At 34.6% G+C, this 10,127-nt stretch overlaps 1 protein-coding gene across 2 annotated transcripts; it reads left to right on the top strand.

The window, feature by feature from the left end:
* Positions 1–612: 612 nt before the first annotated feature.
* Positions 613–3,879, top strand: LOC129901745 (uncharacterized). 2 transcript variants are annotated; one of them, XM_055977002.1, is made up of 4 exons: positions 613–1,749; positions 2,608–2,769; positions 3,232–3,294; positions 3,420–3,879. In XM_055977002.1, exons 1-4 carry the CDS (start codon positions 1,633–1,635, stop codon positions 3,564–3,566), a joined length of 489 nt encoding a protein of 162 aa, XP_055832977.1. In that variant the 5' UTR covers positions 613–1,632; the 3' UTR covers positions 3,567–3,879. The 2 variants fall into 2 exon arrangements, with proteins under 2 accessions (XP_055832977.1, XP_055832978.1); XM_055977003.1 differs by having other exon boundaries at positions 613–2,282.
* The last annotated feature ends 6,248 nt before the right edge of the window (positions 3,880–10,127 follow it).

The following is a 10,127-nucleotide window of genomic DNA, read 5'->3' as shown; positions in this document are numbered from 1 at the left end:
AAGATCCTCATTATTTTTTGCAAAGACACCACATCTGCTGAAGTAAAGATGATCATGTCATCAGCATATGCAAGATGATTTATTTTTGGACTCCACTTAGGCATACCAAAACCTTTAAACTGAATATTTTGATGAAGTGCATTTAAACTCCTTGTTAGGACTTCCGCTGCCATTATGAATAAGGTAGGGGAAAGAGGGTCCCCTTGCTTTACTCCTCTGGTAGATTGGAAAAATCCTTGTTGTTGCCCATTAACCAAAACAGAGTACCAGTTATTACTAACAATCCTATAGACCATGTCTATAATCTTTTCTGAAAATCCCATCTGTCTAAGTACCTTAGTTAACAACACCCAAGATACCCTGTCATAGGCTTTTTCCATATCCAGCTTTAATATCACATTTGCATCTTTTGTTCTCAATCTTATATCTGAAACAATTTCTTGAGTCAATAGTATATTCTCCACAATACTTCTATTTTTGACAAAACCAGCTTGATTGAGAGATATTATATTAGATAGTTTAGAAATCAATCTCTCATGTATCAGTCTAGAAAAGATTTTGTTTACGAAATTGCTCAAACTAATTGGTCTCATATCAGAGAAGGTGTTAACCCTTTCTTTCTTTGGTATTAAGACCAAATTAGTATGAGTGACAAATCTGGGCAGTTCTGCACCGCAAAAGAAAGCCTTCATCATATTGATAACATCATCTCTAATGATTTCCCAGCAAGCTTGATAAAACACACCTGTAAAACCATCAGGTCCTCCTGTACTTTCACTATTTAGTTGGAAAACCACTCTCTTCACCTCTTCTTTAGTAGGTTCTGCTTCAAAACTCAAGTTGTCTTCTTCAGAGATCATTATGGGTAAATGATTTAGAATTTCATAATTTTTTGGATCTTCTTCCTTTGTAAACTGATCCGTGTAAAATTTGATAGCTTCAGCAATTATTCCCCCTTCTTCTTCTATCCAGTTCCCATCTTCCCCTTGAATTCTTCTTATTTGCATTCTTTTCCTTCTCCCATGTACATGAGCATGGAAGAATTTTGTATTTCTATCCCCATCCTGAAATCACTGCATCCCAGCTTTCTGTTTCCAGAATTCTTCCTCTAGATGTAAATATTTATTTAAATCAGCCTGCACTTTATGCAATTCCTGTCTATTAGTCGAAGTTGGAAAATTTTGAAACTGATTTTCCTTTGTTTTTATAATCTCTTCAAGAGTTTCAATTTCATGAAAAATGTTGCCAAAAGTTGCTTTACTCCATTGTACCAAAGCTGCTTTCACTTTTTTCAGTTTATGATGAAAAAGTATGAAAGGATTTGCCATAAATTCAGTTGTTCAATTTTGTCTAATTATCTCCATAAAACCTTCCTGTTTTACCCAAAAATTCAAGAACTTAAAAGGTTTTTTGATGCTTCTATTGTCTCCTGTGTAAGAGATTAACATAGGAGCATGATCTGAACCACTCCTGATCAGATGTTTGATATCAACACTAGAGTATTTTGTTTGTAACAGTTGATTACCCAAACATCTATCCAATCTTTTGAAAATGCAATCCTCACCATTTTGGCCAATCCACCAAGTAAATTTGCTGCCTCTAAACCCCAAATCTGATATTTCACAGTTTTGAATGCAGACCCTGAAATTCATAATTTCATTGATGGTTACTGGAAGGCCTCCATATTTCTCCTCTTCTGAAGTTATTGCATTAAAGTCACCCCCAATCATCCATGGAATATTAACTGAGGTAGATAAATCCTCCAATGAGTCCCATAAATCCAATCTTTCATTTTGAGTACACTTTGCACAAACTATTGTTACTAGCATCTCCTCTTGACTTCCTCTAATCTTTAAATTTATGGTTAAATGTTGTTGATGATCCATTATTATATGATAATCAAAAATATCTTCCACAAAAATCCAAATCTTACCAGATATGTTAGCCATGGCATGTTCCATACCCAGTCTTCTCTTATATTCCTCTATCTTGTTTGAATCTTGAAAAGGCTCCATTAAACCTATAAATTCAAACTGGTGTCTTTGATTCATTTTTATCAACCTTATAAAAGCTTCCTTGGTATTGACTGACCTAATATTCCATATAAGAGCATTCATCATGGTTTATTGAGTTTATTAATCTGCCTTCTAGTATGGACTCCACTCCCAGGTGGAACACTTGTATCTCTTGATATCTTTCTTTTTTCTTTTCCTCCTCTTTTTTGTAGATGCTTTGGAGAGATGTCTCTTGCTCTAATGGCTGCTTCAAAATTATGCTCTAAGGTGTGTTCATCAAGGTCTATGTTTCTCCTTTCCATATTCAATTTCGATATTATTGATATGCCATATTCCTGTTGCACCATATTGAGCTCTTGATTTTCCTTCTCCTGTTCTGTTCTTTCTTTATTTTCTTGATTTCTCTCCTCATTTTCCATGTTGTTTGTATTAATATTTCCTTCTTGCTGATATTCTATCTGTCTCTCTACTTCCCACCAGGTTTGATTTTCTTGTGAAATCAAGTCTTTGCTATGGCTATTATTTTCCCTTCCTTGCCCTATTTGATTTAAATCTGGAGTCTGAAATTTCACTATGTTATCTTGTGCTTCAGATTCTGTTTGTCCCCCTCTGCTTGTGGATGTTGTCTTGCTGCTGTTTATGCTGGAATGGTTTGTGCTCTTGTTCTTCTGGATATCCTCCTGTTCTTGAAGATTTGATGTTACGGATTTTGATTGGAGCTTACTGCATGGTGTGTGTATGTGAGGTTCCTCAGGTAAGATGCCTTCCATTCTAGTTCTTATATTGTTGTTGTGGTTCTCATCTTCGGCTATGCTGCTGTCTCCTTGTGGTTGTGCTGTACCAGTTGTGTTATTGTCTGTGTCTTCTGTTTTCTTTTTATTAGTATAGAAGCTCTTCTCAATCCATGTTCTAGTATCTTCTTGTGGCATAGGTTCTTTATTCGTTTTATCATGATTTTCTGAGATCTCTTCTAGTACTGCAAAAGTATTGGTATTTGCCATGACTCCCTCCTTGTTCTTTGGTACTGGGGTCACTTCTCCAATTATAATCCCTGATTTATCCTTTTTATATTTGCTCCTTCTTTGCATCCATTCTTGTTTACCAGTATTGTACCATCCCCTTCTCCCTTGGTTGGCTTCTTTATTTTGGGTTTCTGTGGCAATATCTTCTGTATATTCTTTTCGGAAATCTTCTCTAAAATGTTTAGCCAATTCAGGATGGAGAATTCGACATTCCTTTTCCTCATGACCTTGAAGTCTACAGTGTTTGCAATATCTTGGTAAGTAATCATAATTTATCCTTACCCATTTTGAGTTTATTATCCCCGATTCATCCTCTTCGGCAATGTTTATCCTTTTTGGTAAAGTTGATAATAAATCGACCTCCACTTTGATTTTTACGCAGCTTGGCCTTGTCTTGTTTGCTGTGTCCAGATCTACTGTTAGCGGTTTTCCAACTGCTGTTGCAATGGAAAAAACAGCCTCTTTAACAAAGAAATTTGAAGACAGTTCAGGAAAGCTTATCCACATGAGGTCTCTTCCTTTGGATTGAACCATGGATTCCATGTGAAAGATCTCATTTGGCAATATCTATCATGTACTTTTAGATAGTAGACAGGGGTAGACATCATTTTAACATAGTCTTCTAGAAAGTTTAGACGAATCAGAATATGTCTTTCATCAAGTACTCCTATGATTGGTACTCCTTTAATTCCACACTGTATTGGAATTACTCTCCTTAGTTCTTTAATATCAATGTTGTCATATGAAAACTTACCTACCACTGCATATTGTAGTTTCTCCTTTTCAATCATTTGTTGTATCTCATTTGATTTCCAGGCAATAAAAGGCTCCCCATTGCTGTATGAGATTTGTTTTGCTGGGATTTTGACAGTATCTGTATCCAAACTTGTGGGTTTGAAGAGATTGGCATATGTTTGATTCTGAATATTAGTCTTTGAGGTTGTAAGTAGTATTGTGGGTTGTGTGTTTAAATTGTTGGTTGTGTTATGGGTTACCGGAGGAGGTCGTCCCCCGGTTGGTTCGGCCATTCCGGCCAGTGGCTATTTTGTGGGATCATCTCTGCTGAGAGAGAAGATAGGTGACGGCTAGGGTTGTTTTGGAGATTGTGGTGGTGGGGTTGGGGTGGCTTAGAAAGCCTTTTTTTTATAAATTCTTGGCTCGTAAGAGAAATTATTGAATTACCGATGCAAGATATAGCAAATAAAATAACAAATAATAATATACATTGGAGAATAAGAAATTCTACATGACTACTAAATGCTATTACTAATAAGGAGGAGAGGAGAGGAGACTAGCTCCCTTTCCTACCTTAAGTGCAACAACACTCGACTACATGTTAATTTTCTATTCTAATTTTCAACCTTCATAAATAAATATGTTAATTTCTATTCTAATTTTCAACCTTCGTTTGTACCTTCATACATAAAATTATGTCCTTAGTAATTTCATGTAATTACACAATTTAAAATAAGGAAGGAGTTATTGTAAAACTCCCAATTACTAGCAAGGAGAATAAGAAAATGTTCAATTGGATAACAATGACAATGGAGTTACATGTATTCAAACTCAATGACAATGGAGTTACATGTATTCAAACTCAAACATTACTGGTTTAATTAGACATGAAGTTTATGAAATAAAGAAAGGCTTTTAAATTTTGGAAGACGGGAGGGCTGCATGTAATATTTCTTGCTTTATGACATGTTTCCTGGTGCATCTTTTGTTTTCATAAGAGCCAGCATTCTATCAATAAATTTTATTTGCATTCAAACTATAACTTGTTTTAATTAAGCACATGAGCATATAATAAAATATTTGAAAAAACTTATCACATGTTCTCAAACGTCATCTTGTAAATAAGTTACTCACTTAAAACATCACCTTATCAATTATACACATTAGCATCAACAAGTAATAAAACCTATGTTGTATATAATTAGAGACATTTTGTGTAATTAACTTTTTATATGTCACAAGTGCTGCTAAATAAATGACGTGAATCATGGCGAGTGTATACTTATTTTTCCCCCAAGTCATTACAGAGGGTCCTGTAAAAGTTTTGAAAAAAAAGTGTCCGAAAATCGTATCACCAAAATATTCATTGACTAACACACACAAAAATTGAGAAAATCACCTAATTTCTGTTAAGTGACCCATAATGCTAAACAAAATGGCGTGTATCATGGCGAGACTATATGTATTGTTCCCTTAGGTCATTACAAAGAGTCCTGTAAAGGGTTTGGCAAAAAAGTGCCCAAAAATCATGTCACCAAAAATTCATTGACAAACACACACGAAAAATTGAGAAAATTAATTTATTCCTATTGAGTACCTCTTAATGCTAAAAAATGGCATAGATCATGAAAAGGCTATAAGTATTGTTCCCCCAAGTCATTATGGAGAGTCTTGTAAAGATTTTGAAAAAAAAAAGTGTTAGAAAACGGTTTCACCAAAAAATTCATTGACTAACATATAAGAAAAATTGAAAGAATCACATAATTTCTATTGAGTGATCCCTAAATACTAAAAAATAGTGGGGATCATGGAGAGACCATATGTACTATTTCCCAATATTGTCATAGAGGGTCCTTAAAAGATTTTGGAAAAAAGTGTCTGAAAATCGTATCACAAAAATATTCATTGACTTACAAATACAAAAAACTGAGAAAATTGCCTAATTCCTATTGAGCGGCCCCTAACTGCTAAATAATGGTGTGGATCATGGTGAGACTATAGGTCATTACTGAGGACCTTGTAAAAGTTTTGGAAAAAAATTACCCGAAAATCGTATCACCAAAAAATTGATTGACTAACTCACACAAAAAAAAATTAGAAAATTGTCTAATTCCTATTAAATACCCTCTAAATGCTAAAAAGAATGATGTGGATCATATCAAGGCGATGTGGATCATAGCAAGGCTTTAAGTATTGTTCCCCCAGTTCATTATGAAGGGTCTTGTAAATGTTTAGGAAAAAAGTGCCTGAAAACTGTATCACCAAAAAATTCATTACCTAACACATACGAAAAATTGAGAAAATCGATTAATTTCTTTTGATGGCCCAAAATGCTAAAAAAATGGCTTGGATCATGGCAAGACTATACGTACTGTTCTCCCAAAACCTTACGAAGGGTCCTATAAAGTTTTAGAAAAAAAGTGTCTGAAAATCGTATCACTAAAAAAATAATTGACTAACACACATAAAAAAATGTCTAATTCCTGTTGATTGTCCTCTATGCTAAAACTGGCGTGGATCATGACTAGGCTTTACATACTATTCCCCCAGATCATTTCGGAGTGTCTGAAAACTGTATCACCAAAAGATTTATTAACTAACACATGAAAAATTGAGAAAATAGCCTAATTCCTATTGAGTGACTCCTCAATGCTAAACATATGGTGTTGATCATGACAATGATATACGTATTATTCTCCTAGTTCATTATAGATGGTCTTGTAATGGTTTTGGAAAAAAACCAGTGCTCGAAAATCATATCATCAAAAAGTTCTTTAACTAACTCACACTAAAAACTAAGAAAATCATGGATTAATACAAAAAATATGAAAAAATCGGCTACTTCCGCTTGAATGACCTCTAAATGCTGTAAATATGTTGTGTATCTTGCTGAAGCTACATGTACTGTTCTCTTGTGTACTTACGGATAGTCTGGTAAAGATTTTTTAAATAAATTGACCGAAAGGCATATCATCGCTTGAGTGGCCCCTATGTACTACAAATATGTCGTGGATCATGCCAAAGATACACGTACTTCTCCCTTGGGTAATTACGGAGGGTACCATAAAAATTTCGCAAAAATATTGACTGAAATTCATATAGCCAAAAAGTTCATAGGTTGACACAAACGAAAAATGAGAAAATTGCCTAATTCAGCTTGAGTGGCCCATAAATTCTGTAAATATGTTGTGGTTCGTGTTGTGGCTACACTTACTGTTCCCCTAAGTACTTATAGAGGATCACATAAAGGTTTTGCAAAAAAATTAACCGGTAGCCATATAAGCAAAAAATTCATGGGCTAACACACACGAATAAAATAAAAAAAATCGCATAATTTCGCCTGAGTGGCCCCTAGATACTACAAATATGTCGTAGATCATATTGAGTCTATAAGTAATGCTCTCCCATGTACTTACGAAGGTTCCCACAAAGGTTTCTTTAAAAAATTGTCTGAGAGCCATATCACTAAAAATTCAATGGACTAACATATGAAAAAAATGAGAAAATTGCTGAATTCCGCTTGAGATTTCACTAAAAATCATGTTGATGCTATACGTGCTGCTCCCCGTGTGCTTACAAAAGGTCCTATAAAGATTTCACAAAAAAATTGACTGAAAGTCATATCGCCAAAATATTCACGTGCTAACACACACGGAAAAAAGAGAAAATCGTCTAATTCCGCTTGAGTGGCCCTAAATGCTATAAATATATCGTGGGTCATATCGAGGCTACACGTACTACTCCTCGTATACTTACGGATGGTCCCATAAAGATTTCACAAAAAAAATATCCGAAAGTCATATTACCAAAGAATTCATGGGTTAACACATACAGAAAAAATAAAAAAAATTACCTAATTCTACTTGAATGACCCCTAAATGCAATAAATATGTCATGGATCGTGCTGAGGCTACACGTATTACTCCCCTAAATACTTACGGATGGTCCTATGTAAGGTTTGAAAAAAAAATTGATCGAAATCTATATCATCAAAAAATTCATGATCTAATACACATGAAAAAAATGATAAAATCAGCTAATTTTACTTAATTGGCTCCTAAATAGTATAAATATGCAGTGGATCGTATCGAGAATACAGGTACTACTCCATTAGGTACTTACAGGGGGTCCCATAATGATTTCGCAAAAACTAACCGAAATTTATATCACAAAAAAATACATGGGCAAAGTTATATCACAAAAAAATAAATGGACTAACACACAACGAAAAAAAATGAGAAAATCATTTAATTTCGCTTAAGTGTTATAAAGATGCAGTGGATCATGTTGAGGCTACATGTATTGCTCCCTCGGATACTTACGGAGGTTCTCATAAAGGTTTCACAATAAAATATGTCGAAGGTCATATCACCAAAAACTTTATAGTCTTACAGACACGAAATAATGAGAAAATAGCACAATTCTAGTTGAATATACCATAAATATGCTATAAATGTCATAGATCGTGATAAGGCTACACGTACTGTTCTCTCGGGTACTTACCTAGTGTTTCATAAAGGTTTCACAAAAAATATACCAAAATTCATATCTCAAAAAATTCATAAGTTAGCACATACGAAGAAAATAAGAAAATCGTCTAGTTATGCTTGAGGTATCACGACCCGATTTTTCTTAGGTCATGATGACATCTACTATAACCCACCAGTAGGTAAGTCAATCCGTAAACCCGAAATGTCAAGTAATGGGTTTGAGGGAGAAAACTAAACAAGAGTGGCGAATTATAAAAGTAAGCAAAATGAATAAGCGAAAGTAAACGAAAATATAATATAAATAACTAAAGATCCCTCCCAGAACCTGGAAGTCACAAGTACAGAGCTGCTACAAAATAAAAGACGAGTACAAGTCTCGAAAGTGGACCGGGCATATATATAAAACAACTAGCTAGTCTCAAAAAGCAAAAGACGGGCCATCCATACTGAAGGAGACAGAAGTGATCCAGAAACGCCAAGTGCTCACCCTGGTCTCCGAATCTGACTGCAACAGACTCGATCTATTCGTGACGGTAGCTGGTGCTTGGTCCTGCATCACGAAAGTAGATGTAGAGTGTAGTATGAGTACCAAAATAATATGTCACGCCCCGAGAGGGTACCCTAGGCGTGGCCGGCACTCAGAAACCATTTCTGGCTTCTAAGAGAACCACTTGGTCTCATTTCTTATTTATTCATCAGCGGAAGACTTAAGAATACTAATGTGGGCTTGTCATAATCAAAGGAAAAATAGATAATTCTTAAAAGAAGTAGTTTCTAAAGAGAACTACTCCTATTACATCATCAGACTCTGTCTATGAAGCCTCTAATACTCTTAGATGGTGCCAATGACATGTCCATGGCTACCTCAAAAGAAATATCACACTCAACAATAATAAAAGGATAAGGAGTTCATTCGAATACAAGAATGACTCACCAAATAGCTGAAAAGAAATGATCTTCAACGATGCGCCTGTTGAGGATCTCTAACACCTGTATCTGCATCATAAAACGATGCAGGTCGAATGACGTCAGTACGTGGAATGTACGAGTATGTAAAATGGCAGGAAGGTAAGGACAGATATCAAGAAACTCCTCTCAAGAAAACTCAGCTCAAAACTCAACATCATCTCAACATGAATATGTAATGCAAGTTTAAAATATAATAATAAAAATAATAGTAATAAGCAATGCTTACTCAGTTGGGAGTTTCTCTAACTGACAACCATCACTTATGAGCTAGCAATGATACAACGAAGCAATGTCGTTGCCACATCCATCTAATACCTTGCCAGGGTAAAGGACATCACCATCTTGGATCCATTCATCAAAGTCCTCTTTTTGGGACTTAAGAGGCATAGCCTCCATCCTACGCTGGCTACGTAGTTCTGGGGTTTGAGTCAATTAAACTCTTACCCAACTCGGTGCTCAATACTACTCCCAAAATATGTGCTCATATTAAACTCATCATCTAGTCTCATTGGACTTTAATTTAAATCATCAAACTCATCTCATTTCATGTTCATCAATCATTATACTTCCAAAAACATCATTTACATCTCATCAAAATATCTTGCTCAAAATATCATTTTCTCAAATTCATTCAAATTCAACTCTTTTGCTCTTTCAAAACTCAATAAAATACATATATAGTATTAATTCATATAACTCTCTTTTTATCAATAAAAATAATAAAAAGCCAACATCTTTACTCAAAACATGTGTAAAAATATTCATGAACATCAAATCAATTAGGATTCATGGGAAAATAGCCATAATAATTCCAATAATATGAGAGATAAGAATAATAATAATATTAATGCATAATATATCAAACTCAATAGAAGAAGAATTATTTCATTTATAAT

The sequence above is a fragment of the Solanum dulcamara genome, chromosome 8 (genome assembly GCF_947179165.1).
Source record: "Solanum dulcamara chromosome 8, daSolDulc1.2, whole genome shotgun sequence".
Lineage (NCBI taxonomy): Eukaryota > Viridiplantae > Streptophyta > Magnoliopsida > Solanales > Solanaceae > Solanum > Solanum dulcamara.
This window is presented reverse-complemented; position numbering and strand designations above follow the sequence as displayed.

Bases quoted from the DNA above. Each gene is read 5' to 3' on its own strand.
- LOC129901745 (XM_055977002.1), top strand. From the start codon at position 1,633: ATGCAGACCCTGAAATTCATAATTTCATTGATGGTTACTGGAAGGCCT. The intron at 1,750-2,607 runs GTAGATAAATCC...CTTGTGCTTCAG, and splicing joins TCCATGGAATATTAACTGAG to ATTCTGTTTGTCCCCCTCTG. The intron at 2,770-3,231 runs GTAAGATGCCTT...TAGCCAATTCAG, and splicing joins GTGTATGTGAGGTTCCTCAG to GATGGAGAATTCGACATTCC.